Source organism: Rhea americana, unplaced genomic scaffold (assembly GCF_003343005.1).
Source record: "Rhea americana isolate MKP2758 unplaced genomic scaffold, rheAme1 scaffold_53, whole genome shotgun sequence".
Lineage (NCBI taxonomy): Eukaryota > Metazoa > Chordata > Aves > Rheiformes > Rheidae > Rhea > Rhea americana.
Window position 1 is genome coordinate 2,508,405 of NW_028186679.1, and position 19,264 is coordinate 2,527,668.

General features: G+C 37.0%; 1 protein-coding gene across 1 annotated transcript in view; it reads left to right on the top strand.

Moving 5' to 3' along the window:
- Positions 1–19,264, top strand: part of ARHGAP21 (Rho GTPase activating protein 21) — a 94,537-nt gene that overhangs the window by 45,169 nt on the left and 30,104 nt on the right. Inside the window, exons 7-8 of the mRNA XM_085318319.1 lie at positions 4,094–4,148; positions 16,668–18,618. Of these exons, the coding sequence (XP_085174445.1) occupies positions 4,094–4,148; positions 16,668–18,618 (2,006 nt within the window). The remainder of the gene's footprint in view (positions 1–4,093; positions 4,149–16,667; positions 18,619–19,264) is intronic.

Sequence of the window (19,264 nt, forward strand, 5' to 3'; positions counted from 1 at the left end):
GGGGAAGGAGGGGTCAATATTATTGACCCAAGACAGAGGGTTCTCTGGATAATGCACCTGTTACATACTTTAATCCAAAAGACAGAGAAAGAGATCACATCTTTCAGTGACCTAATTAGGTAGGCAGAAGTCATTAACTCAAGGTGATGAATAAAGACTGTTCCAGACTCTTTTTTTGTATAGTCAACCTTCCCACCAGAATGTAGCCCTGTGCCCACTGTGGATAAGCCAGAGAGACATAGGGGCTGATGGCTTTATCAGYGATTACCTAGAACAACTAGGAGAAAGGATATATTGTACCACTGCCTCTGTCCCTCTGATGTCCATGAATGCAGAGAAGAGGGAAGCATGCTATTGTTAGCTAAAGGATGAGAATATTTCTTTCATCATCCTGAACTCTAAAGGCCATAGCAGAAGGGCAAGTCCATCCCAGAGAATGATGCAAAAAAGTTGAGTCTTCAGTACAGAAGATATAACCATTTTCAGTCTTCTTACGTCTTCAGCTGAGCTTCTTAGGATCAACAGGTACCAATTCTGCTTCATAAGGATAACTAGTTAAGTTATGTTAACTTCATAACTTAATTATAAGATAACTTATACCTGACTAGTCTGGAATCTATAAGTTATATCTTCCTCATAGCTTACAATGATGGCTTTAAGTGACAGTTTCTCATATGACTAAAGAATGAACTTTGTTTCTTCTCTTGAAAACTATATTCTTGAGCTCAGAGCAGTTCGTTCTGAACGTCAAGTTTGTTTTCTTCTAAGGTCTTATTCTGCTAGTACCCCTTCACTGCAAGTTGAGTTGTGTTACCTTTATATTTGTCTTGCTAAATACATGCATATCCTCAGTGTAGCCGTTCTKAATCAGAATGAAGGTGTATTTAGGAATGTATCCTCTCTGGTGCGGTGTAGTGGTGGATTCTTAGGAAAAGAGTACGCAAGCACTGAACCTACAGAGTGATATTTGCTCAGCTATTACCATCCGACTTTCCAGAAATCTCTGATTTAGGAATTTAACGGACTTGATATCTGTATCACTGGATCGAATAGTTTTTGATAGGTTGGTCTTGCATGAATTCACTTTTGAAAGTATTTAAGCTCTTAATATATAAAATACCAGTGACATAGTTCTTACTCTGTTTTGCGTCTTAGCAAATTTTTGATCAAGCACGTCTTAATTTATTTAGTAGCTTTGTGCAAGAGAAGTGCTGAAAGGCTTTTTGAAAGACTGAATAAATTGTTTAATAAATTGTAATTGCCTTTATTCATGACTAAAAAAGTTCCACTTACGGTCTCAGTATGTTGTGTCATAATTTTCTAGATATTTTAATTACTGTATTTTAATTATCACTTTTAATTACCATTTCAAACACATTGCTGACTATAAATGCTTATTCTTTTATGATTTCTCTGATCATCTTCAGAGAAGTTTTAACTAAGGATACAACATAGGTTATCCTCTGCTACTTACAATGAGAGTTCCCCCTACACTCAGCTGTTTTGCACTTAAACTCAGCTGGTTCTTGCTGAATTTTTAATTAGGTTGTTTCAGCAGTTGCATCTCCAGAGCAGTTCACTGTATTTTTAGAAAGTTGTTGAATTTTAAATGTTTGTYCTCATTATATAATTCTAGACTTAAGGCTTCTACTTGAAGCCAGAGCCAAATGGATACTTTCTTATCTTTAAATGAAAGATACTCATAAATTTCTAGGATTTATGAATGGACTCAAGTGTTTTTTTTTGTTCTGCTCTGAGGTATAAGTTGCATTTTTCAGGCTGTAGAGAGCATTGTTTATTTTGCTCTGGTTGGAGATAGCAAAGTTCAAGTTATGCTGATGATTTGCTCTGAAAACACCTCAGTAGAGTTTCTAGAAAAAACTATTTCTTGTAAAACTAGTTTTGAGATTACATAAATAGGTGAGACTAAAACCTTAATGGACCGAACTAACAATGACTGGTAAAGAATAGGCAATCTGGATTTAAAAGTAATCAACTTTGAGATATGTTGACTAGTAACRTAAACTCCACAAATTACTTATGGTTCTAAATAAAGCAAGAAACAGATTTTGATCCCCCCCCTTTTTATTTGACTAGGTATATTGCTGTAAATAGGTAACTGTCCGTTATTTAAAAAGTTCTTGCAGAGAGATATTGCTATATAAAAAATTTTTGACTTTCTGAAGTTTTCATCCTGCAATTAAACATTGATTGTTATCAAACCATAAGTTGCCTAATAGGATTTGTTATGAATAAATATAAACATACATGCTATCCATATGTGGGAATGAATTCTGAGGCCTTCATTGGAAAAGCCTTAAATGCCTCTCTCATTTTCTTTTTGTCTTACTGCTCTTATGTATTTTAATAACCAGGCAGAGGAGTTTAGCCAAAAGATCCACCTCCTGATAATACTATTTTTAAAGAATCATTTAAAATAGTTCTGCTGCTTATGCTTTTGGACAAAATCAGAAATGCTGTTTTAAATGAACACCTAAGATAGTTCAGTACTTCAATGTTTCTTAAAATTCAGTATTCTCAAAATTTTTTTAAACATTTTTGAAGACTTACTTTTCATAGCTGTGTACAGCCATAAAAATTTAATCTATTTCTGAATCGACTGTATTTGACTTTCAAAGGAAAGTAATCTATATAACTTGGAAAATACTTTTTTGAATAAATAATAATTTCAGAATATTGTGAAACCTAATATCTTTTACTGCCCTATATTGGAATGCAGCCCTATGTCTTTTGGTCAGTAACAAATGGAAAAGGAACCACAGAATAAAACCATTTTTCATATATGAAAACATAACAAATCACATGTTACATTTTCAAGAATTTCTGCTAGAATAAGAAACTGAGAAACAGTACTGCGTGCTCTGAAGCTTACGAGCAGTCTCCCACGTATGTGCTGATTTTGTCTCTCTCCTGCAGATGCGTTCTACTGTCCCTGACCAGCCTGGATGTCTAATTTTAGTCTGATCTGTTCAGTTGGGTTATATTCCTTTGTTCTTGTGCTGACACTGGTCAATTTGTTTAAATATCCTTTCTCCTTCTATGATATGTGACCTGAGATTTCTAATAGCAGTCATATTCTCTTAATTTCTGTTTCACGTGGCTAGTTAAACAAACTACTCCTAACAAGGGCTCTTTCTGGTAGCCCTTCTCTGCCTTTGTTCCACTCTGGACTTAATGAACATGAACAGAGTTTTACATAATCTCAGATGTCATCTCAGCAGTGCTTCGTCCAATGTTACAAATATATCCTTCTCTCCTACTTATGAAAGTACTTTTTGGATACATATTAACTGTGTGGATCCCACTGTTTTACAATATTTTACTCTGACTGCCCAGTATATTTTAAATGTTGTGTTCTGATTTTGCCTGTATGCTTAAATTACAATTAATTGTCTAGATTCCTGTGTCTTTATGCTGCTCTGCTGCTTTTGTTTTTAGTAATTCAGACTCTGACAAACTCAGCACTGCTAAATAGCAAGTATGTTTTCATCCATTTTACAGGTGACTTTTGATTAAGTAGATTTTATTAGGAGGTGGCTGGAGCAGAGAGGTATAATATGTCAATGTTTGTTTTACTGTTGGTCTACTCTACACATAATATGGCTATCTTGACATTTCCCTGGCAATTTACGAGAATGCTGACATAATTTAATTTGAAATGGAAAAAAGAAGTTTTACTTGTATTCACAGGTTGTCACTTTGTTTTGTCTGAGAAGCTCCAAACAGCTAATGTAACTTACAGCTCTAAGAATAAATATTGAAAGAAAACTGACAAAGACAACTTTTATGTATATTGGCTTAATACACTGGTTTCACTGAGAACACAGATGTACTCTTCAGTCAAGCTTCTGTTCAACTCATATTTGCTAAGACTGTGAATGCTATAATGGAAACCAGTGCTTATCTCTCTTGTGTAAAGATATTTGACAGAAGAGCTGAGCGTGTCTTAGCTCATTTTGGACCTTTTGAAGAGTTTTGATTTATGGGTGTTAATAATCATTTCTTGTAATAAGAATTGAAAAATCTATTCCAAAAGTTGATGTGTGTTTTTTTTTCTTTTTTTTTGTTTCAGTGACAGCATATTGGAACTTAGTGTTATGCCAAAGGATGAGGACATCCTTCAGTTGGTATGTTTATGACTCTTATATTAAGACAGTATGTTAAATATAAAAATGACTTGTTGGTTACAAAAATCTTTAAACTGTGCTACTAGCAAATAGTTAAGAAGTTGGCATTTAGCTTTCTGTCACTCTTGGATATTGCCCTTAATTTTTTTGCCATCTCTGAAAATACAGAAGAGAAGACTAGTTCAAATACCGGAGAAAATACAAATTCACATGATATTTCTAGTTTATTGATTAAAAAAAGCTTACGATAGTGTTTTTATGATATTGCAGCTTCATTTCTGTGTGTCAGAGTTTATGAATTGGATCACCTTCAGWAGCTAGGTCTTCTAATTGTGAAGAAGTTGAGAGTTATTAGTAAATTTGCATCGAAAAATATAATCTGGTGCTTAAAATTAGCTTTTATTATTATCTCATTATTAGTGCAGTTTCAGGAAAGAAGCAAAGTGATGGATGTGCTCAAGATGAATACTGTTTTTTTTTTAACTGGTGTAAAAATTTTGTCATGCTGGTATTTATATGTTCCAAATTGGACCTGGGGTTTGTCATACAATCGTCTCCCAGGCTGTTTAGTGTCTTTAAGACCACAGCAGCTGTGAATAAAATAACTTGTGTAAGTGCTTATTCTGAAAAACTGGAAGAGGGAATGTCATAAGATGCTTGGTTTATTTTTAATTGGAAGTTGAGGAAGGGAGAAAACAGTGAGAAAGGTAGACCTGCTCGTCAGTGGTCAAAGAACTGGATTTTTTCATTCATACAGAAGTAAGCCTAGACTTTAAATAACAGTTAAGAAAAAGCTATATGGATTTTATTGACTGTGTAGAGACATTAATGGGAGAAATATAGGAGAGTTAATATGGGAGAAACTATTGAGTATTTGGAGAGAAACTGAGTGTTAAGTGGCAAACTACAGAGTGAAAGCTGAGGACAATTCATCTGAGGATGCTACATAATAATCTTCGCTTAGATGTTAGGATTTTCTGTTGTAATGATGAGATTTGGTGAAGGATTTTATCCAAAGCTGAATGCTCATGTTTAAAATGTAGCTTTTTTCAGAGTAACAGCACACTCTGTGGTAAGACAGTGACTTTGATTTTTGAACTGAGACTTTGTATAGTTTTCCTGTTTTGTTTTTCCTTTTTCAGTTGTGTGATTCATGCTATATCCACTTTTGTGCAAATCCTATGTCTAAATAAACCATAAACCTTAGGGAAAATTCTGATTCCTTAATGAAGTACAGATCCTGTAAATAAAGGATAACAATAATATCTGTGATGAGTAGTGATCTGTCAATATTAAGGTGCAGAGTGAACAGTAAGTGTCAAGGAACAGTGTGTTTATTAACACAAAAAAATTTATCAAGCTTTGTCATTGAAGTTGTGTTATTTAATTTGTTATTATAGTACTGTAAGGAGTTCACTGTTTTCTCTTTGATGGCAGTGTCACTAAATTCTAGTGTAAATATCTTCACTTGGCATCAAAGTCATTTGCTGATGTTAAGAACAGGTATGCTGTGAAAAATAAATAAAGCTTGAAGCACTAGTGGATGATTATAGTATGAATTAATGAAAGGTTTATCTAGCAAAATGACTTTCATTATATTCAGAAATGATGCTCTGTGGTAAGTATTATARTACTTGGCAGTCTACTCACAGTGTAGTAATGACTGATTGCTAGGTTAACTGCTTAAAGATTCAATTGCTCATTTCTGTCCTTAGCTTACTATTTATAAATCTTCAGTTTAGTCTTCAGAATATCCATATATGTCTGTGGACATTTTGGTATATAGAATTTCCTGAAAACAAGGCTTTAAAAAAATCCATTCATCAGTTGCAACAGTGAAGTGTTCTAATCCATGTGTCATCACCCTCTGCAGCATGTGTGCGCTGCTTACTTAAACGTGAATTACATGTGAAATCCTGTCATTAATGAAATCAGCATCAAAGTGGTGTTTATTCACTGAGGAGATCTTGGAAATGTCCTTTTGAGGGATGGGAGGGGGTTATTTAAAAGCATTTTTGCCAAATTGTGACAAAACCTTGAAATCTTGACAGATATGAATGGTTGTTTTTTTCATGTTCCTCCTCAAACCTCAGATTAATTTACTTAAAATAATCTATTTTGGTTAATAAATAACCTAATTTTAAACCATTTCATTTAAATTTTGATTATGTAAACTATTAGTAAGATTAAATTAACATTCTAAGGTGGAATCACAATATTTTGAATTGAATTTTTCTTGTTTCAGAGTATCAATAAAGGACAATTTGCAAGTTTGAAACACTTTACTCAAAAAAAAAAAAAAAGAAAATTTTTAAATGCATGTTTTTCCATGAACTCTTTTGGATTTCAGGGATTTAAAGAAAACTTGTTGAGAGCTTAGAAATGAAGCATACTGTGTTGCAAAATCAGGAATTTCAGTAGAAGGCTATTTAAACATGCATACTAATGAAATAAAATAAACAAAAAAAAGAGGGGGGACATACCAGAAAGGGAAGCAAGGCTAAACAGCAACCAAAGAGTATAAAAGCATTGCAGGGGTATCTGAGGGCAAAGCCCAGCTGGCGCGCAGACTAGCCAGGGACATAAAGGGCAAAAAGGAGGTGTTTTGCTGATATGCTGGTTGCAAAAGAAGGCTCAGGGAAAACAGTTGGTGCGGTGACTGGGGAGGAGGGGCAGGAAAAATATTTAAAGGTAGATGATATAAAGACCTGAAGTCTTTATTTATTTATTTATTTATTTTTCCCCCTCCCCACCCTGTTCACAGGCGAAGCCTGTTCCCAGACTGCTTGTACTAACATGTTTTGGAAGAGAAAAGCAGCTAACAGAAGGAGAGGCGCTAGTTAGGGAAGCCCAATGTGTTCAAACKCTTGGGGTTGACGGGATTCAGCCCAGTGCTGGAGTTGGCCAGTATGATTGTGAGGTTCTAATTCACACAGAAGTAAGCCTAGACTTTAAATAAGCTTCTTAATAAGAAAAAGCTATATGGATTTTATTGACTGTGTAGAGACATTAATGGGAGAAATATAGGAGAGTTAATATGGGAGAAACTATTAAGTATTTGGAAAGAAGCTGACAGTTAAGTGGCAAACACCACAGAGTGAAAGCTGAGGAAATTCATCTGAGGATGCTACGTAATCATCTTCACTTAGATGTTAGGATTTTCTGTTGTAATGATGAGATTTGATGAGGGATTTTATCCAAAGCTCATGTTTAAAATGTAGCTTTTTTCAGAGTAACAGCATTCTCTGTGGTTAGATAGCGACATTAAGCATAGCTTTAGGAGAAGTGAGGAGGGAGCTRTATAGACTGGTCAGACTCGCCTCAGTCCGACTGTGGAGCAAGTCCTTTCTCAATCCATTTCCAAGAACGTTAAAGGATAGGAAGGTAATTGAGCATAGCCAGCACAGATTTCCAGAGAGCAAAAGTTACTTAGCCAGCCTGACTGCCATCAATGATGGCAAAAGTGGCAATGTGGAGTGGTGAATGTAATCCACCTGGACTGTAGTGAGGGCCRGCGTCAAAGCCTGAGAGCACTCTCGTTTGGAAGCGAAGGGGTGCGAGCCGGCTGTTTGGATCAYGCAGTGGGCTGGGGTGGCAATCAGTAGTTTGACATCTAGTGCATAGTTCATAAAGAGGGGTTAATGCAGGGGGCCGCTGTTGTTCGATACCTTTATCCTGGATGATGTGCAGGATAATGTCAATATCTTTGATCTGGATGATGACTGAGCAGGTTTGTGGATGACACAAAAGAAGTAGCTGACAGGATAGATGGCAAAGGCCGACAGATACCTCATGACATTAAATACAGAAAAGTGCAAACTTCGTATGTCAGGCAGAATCCCATGGATCAGTACAGGCTGAGAACAACTGGCTGAATAGTAGTCCTGCTGAAAAGGAGCTGGGAATTACAGTGAACACCTTATTGAATGTGAATTTCCACACGGCTTTACTTTTGGCTCAAAGAGTTTCCAAATTTCAATTCAGATCTGTAACTTCATAGTTAAGTTTGATTAATCAACCTTTGCAAACTGAAAGATGATCATCTTTAGTCTATATATAGCTTCCAGAGCTGTGCCTACAACTCTGAAGCTTTCAGGCAACTTTGGAATGAAGAAAAAAAAAGGGGGGGGAAGAAAGAAAGGAGGAAAGAGGAGAAAGAGCACTGTCTTTTTAACCACAGAATTCAGAATATCTGTTAAAATCTTCACATTGGGCCATCTAGCTTTTAAACATTTATTCTGTGTGTTTTTATAAATGTTTGAGGTAGGGTAAGTGAGCCTGGGTGACGCTGGGGAACTGATAAAGACACTGGAAATGAAGGAAGAAGGAGAGAGCAAGTGCTTTTCCATTGGGGAGAGGCTGCAGAATACTGGAGAGAGCAGAGATCATTATGGAGCTAGAGAGACAGCAAGTGTGGTAAGAGGGAAAGAAAATGTTTAAGGAATATGTTGTTTTAGGAATATGTTAATAAGAATTGGGAAAGGAAACAGGAAAATTTTCTTTTAAGGGAAGAAACAGCTATAGCTTATAATTTATGGATTTTTCTTGCATGAAAATTAGATTTAGATACAATGGCAATGAACATGCTATAGGGATTCAATTATAATTTACTAAAAATTTTAAATTTTCCAACTTGGTCTCCATCCCAGAAGGCTCTTCCTAAGTATGCCAATAAATAAATATATTAAAAAAACTCCATTTTAATCTGGAGTTTCTCCTCATCTCCTGAAAATTAGAGTTTTAATCTCTTAGTCCATAAACTCCAACAGCAAACTGTAGTTTCAGAATGATCTGTGATAGAAAACTATGATTGTGTGTGGAAATAGACTTTACGAAGGCAATGGACTGTAGAGGGAATACTACATTTTATTTCATTTGCTTAGGAGCCCCTCAAGGTGTCAGACTTCATATGTACGTGAGAATTGTATTTAGCATTTATTTTGAGACAAAAGGGATTTTCCTGTGTTCATTTAATTTTTGTTACGCACATAATGTGTAGCTGTTCACATAGCCACAACGTATTTCATGATATGGTTGAGTTCTGGCTTCATAGGACTGTTGCTAGTTCGTTGCTATACCCTTGGCAAAATGCAACACTCAGGCAGATTGAGTGGCTGTTTCACATAAACTGTGTTGTTTGAGAGACAGGTCTTTGGCTCTTTTAATGGGCTCTGTGATGATAAAGCTTGGCATTGGTGTCATCTTTGTTAGCTAGGAGAAAAATAAACTGATTTTAAAATTAATTTGGAACTAGTCAAATGAACAAAGCTAGAGGTCCCTGTGTCAGCTCTGGCCCGCATCTGTGATCGAGTGCGGACATTTCTGAGACCACTAGCTGAGAGGAAGAGGCTAAGCTGAGCGTGAAATGTCCTAAAGATGAATTTTTGCTGCTCATCTGCTCCACTTTTCAAAGAGAAGTTGCCCTGACTTTGCCTTCTGGCAGAGGCCCTATTACAATAATCACTTTCATCCTTGGGCATATCAAAGTGGAAACTAGAAAGTAAATTTTCTCTGTCCCAGAGCCAGTTCTGTTTATGTATCTTTGAACAGGCTTCTTTCACCATAATTTACAGTTGGCTGGAAAGTCTACCAAAATTCAGTACAGAGCACATGCTTAACTGATGATTAAAGAACATGAAATAGCCAATATGGGTATTTTCGGCTGAATATCCAACATGGAGTATCAAGAGAATAGCTTGCTTACAATATTCAGAAAGACCCGGGATGAAACATTTGCTTTATTAAGATGAAGGCTCAAATTACCAATTCTGTTTGGCCTGTCACTGCCTAATGAGCACATGCCTGTTGTCCTGCCAAAGTGTGTCATAATTTGGGACCAGTCGTGGAATATGTTGCCTTTTGTGCAATTTGAAGGGCAGCTGGGAACACTGTTGGGTGGGAGAGGGAAAACGGGGTTGCAGGTACTGTKGGGGGCCGGACTGCGTTTTTAGGGAGGAGATATGTTGTGGCAGGTTGAGCGAAAGCAAGTAAGAGCCATAGAAAGTGGTGGGTAAAAGCCACAGAAAGTGATGGTTTGTTAGTTTGGTAGATTATGGAACAAACTGCTTTACTTCTGAAAAAAATGACTTAATTAAGAGGACAGAAGCTGGATGATGTATGGCATTTTCTCTGCTTTAGAAGAAAGCTTTTTGAACTGGTTCCATTTTCTGTAATAMAGATACAAAATGCGTGCATTTTGTATGCGTGAGAAACTCCGTCAGTTGAGACAAATTGTCTGTAAAAGTCTGTTCTTATGTAACTCATCATTCTGTTCTATAAGATGAAAATTTGCAGCTCTTTTAATATGCCTTTTAAGCAGTAGAGATACGGAGCACAGGAGAGGTGATTTTTGATCAAGCACGAGCAAAATGTGGACAGCTAGAAAACAAATAGTTTGTCACCTAGCTTGCCAAAAAGAGCTGATGGAAGAAGGACTTAGAAGGTTGTACTGATAGCCTTTACCTTTAAAGAAAAAGCTACGTGAAGTGCAAGGGTGCCTGAATTTAAAATTTCAGAGTAGACTATGATACCTGTTTATTGGCAAAAGGCGCACATGCAATTTCTCTCCTACTGTAGATTTTGGCTGTCTCAGAGTTGATGGCAGTCTGGTTACCAAGCGTCTTTGGAGTAACGTCTCTCTTCTTTATGGTTTTGTTAGAAGAAAACTTGCAGTAGGCTTGCAGCCATTTTGAGACCATAAGGATTTCTGTGCTCCTCTCTCCACAGTGTTCGAAGTATGACAGATTTCTGTACAATTTCTGCGACATTCACAACCTTTTTTTGAGAGAAATTTAGCATCTTGTATTAGCACTGACTTGATACAAACAGGAAGCCACATTTAGGTTTACTACAAATAGTTCCTTTTCTGAAGGGCGTTTAATGGGATTTGTTGCTGTTTCACAGCCTTCTGCAGAACTACTGCTAAAAATAATTGTTCAAATTGTGTCGCTCTTCCGCCAGACAGAAGCTGTCMGTGCTGTAGAAAGGACTGATGGACATGCACTCCCTAGGGAGAGAAACTTGAAATGGCTGGGCCCGCCTGCAGGTCAGCCCAAGTTAAGGAGCTTGTCAGTAGACTTTGTGGTACCTAAAGTGTTTATGTTGGGGTGTCTTAGTATGCAGGATTTTGGGCTCAGATTTGAGATATATTGGAATTTGCTTGTTTAGTATTCGTTCCTTGTGAATGAAAGAAAGAAAATAGATTACTAGTCATCGATGTAGCTGTCCATTTAGAAGTGTTTCTTTAAAGTAGCCTATTAATGTTTTTATGTAGCATGTTTATTAATATGTAAATATACGTATCTGCTTTGTTTACACACATGCACACACTCTCACTCACTCACACTCTCTGCAGGTTGAGTTATGCTGCCTTCTCACCTTTCATTTTTTCACCTTACCAGCTACCCACTCAAAAATTTGTCTTTCTTGACTTGTAACCTACCTCAAAATGTTTCATTTGGAATAATTTTTTAAAAAATCATTTCCTCATAGCAATTGCCCCAAAAGGTAGCAGRAATGAATCCTGATTGGTTACTTTTAGACCTGAGGAATTTGCCAGCTCTCAAGCACCTGAAGCAGGAGCACTATGAAATTGCCACTGCCAGTGGTACAGCTATATTAAAAAATAAGAAAAGAAGCTTGTAATGAATAAGGAAGCTTATTCTAGAATTTTGTATGCCCCACATCTCTGATTAGAAGTCTGCCCACTATCAACTCTCTAATAATAGTTTCCTTTTCTTTTTCCTAAGATCATTCAGACTGAATGGAGCAACCTGGCTATTTCATTAGCAAACTGTGGAATATTTTTCTTTGCTTTGCTTTTAGGAGGTCAGTGATGTTTTCATAAATGGCAGTATTTAGTCCACAGTGGGCAGTGTTTGTTTACTGTATGATTTGGTACTGCTGCAGTTACTAATGTGTGCAGAGGTTAACGTTAAAGCTCTGGCAGCAAATACAATGGAAGGAGGGATGTGCTGGGAAGATGTAGCACATACAGAGACCTTTAAAGTCTTTTTTATAACATTGCATATGTTAGAAAATACCGTTTTCATCAACTCCCCTCTCSCTAGTTTGACTATTCTTTACAGTAAGGTCTCTTATGCAGCTTGTATTTGGAAATTAAATTTCTTGAACTTGCATTAAATTTTATATACTAAAATGTCACTGTCATTGAAAAGAAAGGGTGTGTGTTTTCCAAATAATGCTGAGTGCAATGTTTGTTGAGTGTCTCAGAGTGAAGTGAAAACACTTGAGTTGTATTATTAACRTTCTTGTCAGAGCAAATGGTAGTTGAAAATGTTTTCCGTTAAGTCACCTAAAACACTTTTCTGGTGTTCCGCTCCCATGTCCATGGTCCCATATCCATGCTATGTGCGACCACATTAGGATTGGAGAAGAGAAGAATTTAAATTAGCATTAAAGAAACATAATCTTGAGCAGAATTGGTTCAAGGGGGATGGAAGATGCCCCAAGCTCAGCCTTACAAGGTGCTGAATGCGTTAGCCTCTTACTCATCAAAACACTTCAATTTTKCAAGCAGTTCTGTTGAAATCACGGTGATTATTGTGATTACTAATCCATTTACAATGAAGTGCATGTCTGCATACTTTCATGATTTTAGACTAATGGGTGAGGGACTTTGTTGGCTCAAGCTGTTAAGAGTAAAGAGTTTTACCATGATTGTTACCAAGAACAGGAGTCCTTGTATGTGGACCGTTGTTATTACAAAACCGAATAGTGGAAAATCAAGTGGAAAATAATGAATGTGAGCAAAARCCTTATGCTTTAATGGGTTTTAATTTTAATGAGTTAATAAAATGTCTTCTAGAATGTTTTATTTGCTTAGAATATTTTATTTTGCTTATCATATGGCATAAATATATTACCTTATCAGTTAGAACCTGAATGCACTCTAATGGTTATACAAACTTGCACTAAGAAATTCATTGTAGCCACAAAAGTTTGCGAACTTGGTGCAGAGAGAAAGTGAGAGCAAGATGGAGGAGTAGTTGAATCCAGTAACTGAGGACACATTGATTTCTTGCCTTAGGAAGAGCAGCTTTCTTCTGGTAATGGTTGCAGAACTGTGTCTGTCAACGCTGTTGATTCCACTCTAAATTGTTGTATTTTTATGTTACGCTTTCCATAACTATGGGTTTTCTTGAGAAGGTGGGATTGCTTATAAAATTTCAAGGCTGTGATGACAGAACTCAACCCTCATAAGCRTCAGGGGCTTGACAGTGGGCTTAACCAGGAATTTGTTTGGATTTTTTAAAGTTAGAAGGCTTTTCTCAATTTTTAAGGCTTTTCAAAGACTTTCTTAAATTTAAGTCATACCTTAATGGCTTGTTTTATGAGTATATCCTCTACTGCAGTTACTTAGACATGAAGGTAGTATTTTCACATGCTAAATCACTAAGAGGAACTAGAGAGAGAAGAGAATAATATTCAAACTGTCGTTTAGATATAGTTGAAAAATATGCTAATTATCTACATATTATCTGAATGATAATAAATGTATTGATATGCTTCACATGTCTTATCACTAAACATCATCTAAAAATGTAACCATCACCTTCTGGTTAAAGCACTTAAAATATTTCCTAATAAAATCTTTATAATTTGAACTATTTCTCTGTAGGCCCATAGTCAAGATTATGAAAGCTATTTTATCAGTTCCTGTATGGGAATGGCATACTTCTTATTTATAAACTTTTACTTTCTTAGCAGAACAATCGGTGGTCTTTYAATGATTTCTTGGGAAGTGGGTAGAATGAGATTGAAAGAGGAAGTATTTTCTGACCATCCAAGCTTTCTTCCTAGTAACTTTATCTTTCTCATAACTGTCAGTCTCTTTGCCCAGGTGACATACAGCTGCAATCATGAAAATACACTCTTTATTTGGGGAGGAAGAAGGAGAGCCTAMCTGGTCTTATTTTAGACCCTAGTAAAATGTTGTCTTCTGAAGATGTTTTAATATGTGTGATTTGTTTTGTCAGGACCTAAAAATTGATTTTTATACTCATTTGTAGTCATAAGCGATGATCAAATCATGACAGTTTTGGAATTTAGCCTTATTGCTGTCAAAATCAATGAAGCATTGTCTGTTGTGAGCATATTTTACAAAAACACAAACTCAGTGTATTTTATATTGGTGTTACAAAAATTATTAACACGTGACCCTCACAGGTTTTGAACTGTTTCATCAGATTTGTAGCGTGATGTTTTTTCCTGATTTGGAGAGAGATTGTTTTATTTTCCTTGATTGTACTTTCTTGCCTTATCTGTTTTCTGGGTCTTCAGCTTTTTTCCCAATTTTCCTTTTCTTTCTTTATTCCTGTTATAGCCTGTCAAGATCTTCAATAGCCACTTATTTAAAGATTTAGAAATATTTATCTTTTAAGGGGGAGAGGAACATACATATTAATATGCTACATATAGTGGGAGCATGGCTTGATTTTCTTCTGTGAGCGGAGGAAAAAAATCAAAATCACAGGAGCAGACTGTTTCTGCAGCATCATTCCTCTTAATTTCTGATGTACAGTATGAAAGCAGCTGCAGTCAGCTGACAGCTTGTGGTCATGTTTGGATATATGTGGGGAAGGGGTGCGCTGTTTTAAATGCATAATAAAGCCCTTGTTTCATCACCAGGAAGCAGAGATGGTAGCAGCCCAGGGGAAATGAGAGACAGTAATGTTGCTGTAGTGGAAGGGAAGTCTCGCTGCACAGAAGCGGAGCTCTCTGCAGGCAGCTGTAGGCATGCACCAAGACAAAATGGCACAAATGTGTTTTGTTTTCTGTAAGGGTGGAGGATAAATCCAAGGAGCAGATAAAAGCCTGAGACAGATATGCTCACAAGGAGGATGAAGTTATTTTTTATATTCTGCTGCCCTTTACCTTCGTTGGTACCTTCCAGTGAAATCAGTGTAGCTGTATTTTTAGCTTGCTGTAACCAACATCAATATGACAACATAATTCTGTCTTTACATCTGTAAGCGGATTTTACTATGTTTTCCTGTTTTCTGCCAGCTGCAGTTTACAAAGGATGTCACAGCACTGGTAAGAAATGTACAGTAGCCATTTCTCCGATTTTTTGTAAGGCATGTTTTTCTCAAGTGATTTGTGAGAAGCAAGGATATAAAACGGCAAGTTTGTTGGAAACGAGCTAGATAGTCTGAGCTGAATTCTCTTCATGATGCTAATCTCTTAATTTGTGGTTTGTGCCTGTGTCACTTGATGAGCTTTCTTTGCAGTTTGCTTTAATATTTTTGCACTTTGCTAATGCTCTGTATAACATTTATTGCAGCAGTATTCTGAATGCCTCGCCCTCCTCTGTACTTTGCTCTTGTTAATTTTATGGCTCCACTTGGGTTTTTGTAACCTGTCTAGTATTAAGACAGGGCATGTTGATATTCTGGAATTAACTGTTTATTATTTAGACAGGAAATGCTGTAATGTGATACCACACCTAAAAGTATAAAAACCCTGGGAAATAATTTTCATGTTCTGTTGAACTGGCAGGCTCCGGAACGTCAGCTCTTTATTTCATTATGTTTAAACAGAATGAAGTCATGCTAAAGTTTTTAAATAGCAGGATATTGTTTAAGTAATTTGTAGGCTTGTCCTTTTTTTTTTCTGTACATTCTGTTGATTTCACAATGATATCAAATGTTGCCTCATGCTAAAAAGAGACTACTGAAATGTACTCAATGTAATATGAAGATATATAGAAAGATGCAGACAGGCACACTAAGGAAATAAATTGAAATTTTAGTTTGTGTTCTAATAGTGTGTAGACAGTAGCAGATACGTGTGAATTTTCATACTGCTTATAGCTTGACGTTAAAAATCAGGCATATTATTCCTATATTTGCAGTAATATTAGTAGTRTACCATTTACTACTGGCTGTCTCCTGTAAAATGTAGGATTACTTAAAGGGTGTTGGCTCACAACAAAGATGTTACTGCTGTAATTTATTCATTTTATATTTAGGAACAGTAGCTTTTATGCAGAAGACATCTTAGAGGAGAGTGTTTATATTTGTGTGTACTTTTTGTGTGTTCTATGTTAAACAAATAGAGAATTTTCTAGTGCTAATTGATTTTACTATGCACTGTTTTAACCTGTCGATTGCTCTGAAATTCTGGGAAGGATATTTGAAGCATTGTGATTGAAATAAAACTAAGGGGGGGAAATTTACTTAGTGTATTTTGTACTCACAGATTTTGGGAAACCTGCCTACAGTGCTCTACCTRTAGTATTTTCCTAGAATTGCTCATCAGTTCAGCTTTTAATTTTTCAGGGAGAGGATATATATAGTGATTTTGCTGTTCTGTTTTTGTTCACTAAAGAGATAGAATGCTGTATTTAAGTTGTAAACTATCCTTTTAGTTAAAGGAATATACAATATAAATTTCATACTTATTTTCTCTTTCAAAGTCTTATCGTGCAACGCTGGGATGGTGAACTTATCCATCTCCCTCTTATTACTTAACAATCATTTAATCCTCTCTCCACAGGCGTATTCCCAAGATGCCTACCTGAAAGGCAATGAAGCTTACAGTGGTAATGCCCACAACATACCTGAACCACCGCCAATATGTTATCCACGCCTGACGTCCACAGCTTCTGTTATGGCACAAACTGGTGACAAACTGTCTTCTGACTTCTCTTTGGGGAAACARCAAGTCACTAGACCAGTACGGGCATTGACACAGCCAGAGAGGGCTTACAGAATGGAAATACAAGTGCCTCCATCACCAACAGACATTGCAAAATCAAATACAGCTGTGTGTGTTTGCAATGAAACTGTAAGGACTGTTATTGTGCCTTCTGAGAAGGCTGTAGATCTGCCATCTTGTAGAAATAATCATGCTGGTCCATCACACAGGACAGAAGAAGTGAGATATGGCTTAAAAGATCAAACCACTCTGAAAGCACGGACCACATCACCATCTTCCTCAGTGTCCACTGCCATTGTACTTCCGCAGACTCCAATAACAAGGCCAGTTGATCCAACTGGAACAATAAATAAAGCTTCAAATTATGTAGTATGTCCAGAAGGAATCCCAAGCACTAGACCTCCTGCTCAAGCCACTGACTCACCCTCTGTCTCTACTAATCATTATAGTTCTCCGACCTCCCACCAACATATAGACTGGAAGACCTACAAAACCTACAAAGAGTACATTGACAATAGGCGCATGCACATGTAYGGCTCCCGAACAATACAGGAAAGATTGGATAGTTTAAGAGCAGCCTCTCAGAATACAACTGATTATAATCAGGTGGTACCAAATCGCACTGCTTCCCAGGTACGGCGCAGAAGCACCTCTCATGACAGGGTTCCTCAGTCTGTTCAGATTCGGCAGCGGAGTGTCTCCCAGGAAAGACTTGAAGATCCTGTGTTGATGAAGGAGTGGCCACGAAGTGCTTCACAAGATACATTAACTTCGCCTTCGATTAATGCTAGGAATCACAGGACTCGGTCATGGGATTACCTCAGCAAACAGAGTGAAACCCTGGAAAGTTTTCGTTCTGAGAATCTGATTGCAGATACAAATGGAGATAGGAGAAAGACTTATAAGTGGACAGGATTTACTGAGCAAGATGACCGACGAGGTATTTATGAGAGATCTAGACAACATGCATTTCATATGTCCCTTCGAGGCCAGAATTTTTCTATGGCTCCGAGCACTTATATTTCAGACAGTAGGAGAATAGGTAGTAGAGCTTCTCTGTCAGCTTCTCACTTCCAAAAAGTTCCACCAGATATAAAAATGTTACAGTCTGCTCGAGACCTGCAATCTCTGGGGGGAGTTTCAAAGCCTGCAGCTATTTCACATGAGAGAACATCTCTCACAACAGCCAGAAGTTCTAAAAGTAACTCTTTGAAGAACACTGTTTCCTATGCAGCAAAACCATCATTTCCCCTTCACCAGAGCCTGGATGTTGTTGCCAGCAAAGACCAAAGAACAGTAAATCACTTGCATCAGAGTGGTCTGTTAAATCAACAGCCAAGGATTCGAGCAGAAGGCTCCCCAGACCACAAAACAGAAGCTGGCAAAAACATCCAACCCCCCTCTTTGTCTGCCTCCTCTGCCAAACTTGTTCAGCAAGCAAGTGAGAGTTCAGCTACCTCTGACAATGTAGATGCTTCCATCAGACAAAAGATTCATGATTTTGAAAGGGAAGATGTCCAAGAGCCTGAAATTCTACAGCCAGACGTTCAGGAAAATGACAGAGACGCAGTTGTCATGCGGGATAAATCGCCTTCTGGCCACCAAACTCCACAGCCTTTGAGACACCAGTCTTACATTCTTGCTGTAAATGACCAAGAGGCTGCTTCAGACACTACCTGTTGGTTGCCTAATGATGCTCGGAGAGAAGTCCACATAAAAAGAATTGAAGAAAGGAAAGCATCAGGTTCCAGCCCACCTAGCGATTCCTTAGCTTCCATTCCATTTATTGGTGAGTTAAACCAATTATTCTGGTATACATCAAATAAGTACTTAGCATCTTTTTGATGCTTTTTTGTTTGATGTTTGAATAAAGAGGGCATCATTCCAGGTGGCTGATTACTATTCCTGCAAATCTAGGGGTGGGGGATAGTGGTGCCTTTCCATTAGTTCTCATAYAGAATAATGTTAGGTTGGTAAGAAGTAGGAATATTTTTCGCAGGAGGAAAAGGTTCTGTTCTGTTGGGAATGCTGGAGAATGTAAAATGTAAAAAGATCTACAGTTATTTAAAATCTTTCTAGAATTTTCCTCAAACCTTGGAAAAGTCTCAATTATGTAACTGTGTCTGGTTTTCTTTCCACATAATGCCCTGATGTCATTTTTTATGAACAGTTAGTATTTAAATAGTTTATAGTGCCTTTCAAAATACTTTTGACTTTTATAGTATAAAACATTTGTAGTCCAATAAAGAGAATATGCATATACATCCATATAATGGTAATTTGTGGGGAAAAAAGTTGATTTTAAGAGAGATGAMTAAATAAGGTCAGAGCTCTCTGTGACAGTTACAGGGTGCAGGAAAGTTGTTTCAGGTGAAAGTAGAGCAATAAACTGGAGTGAATCTGCAAATAAAGAGGAAGGTGTGGGTAAGAGTTGA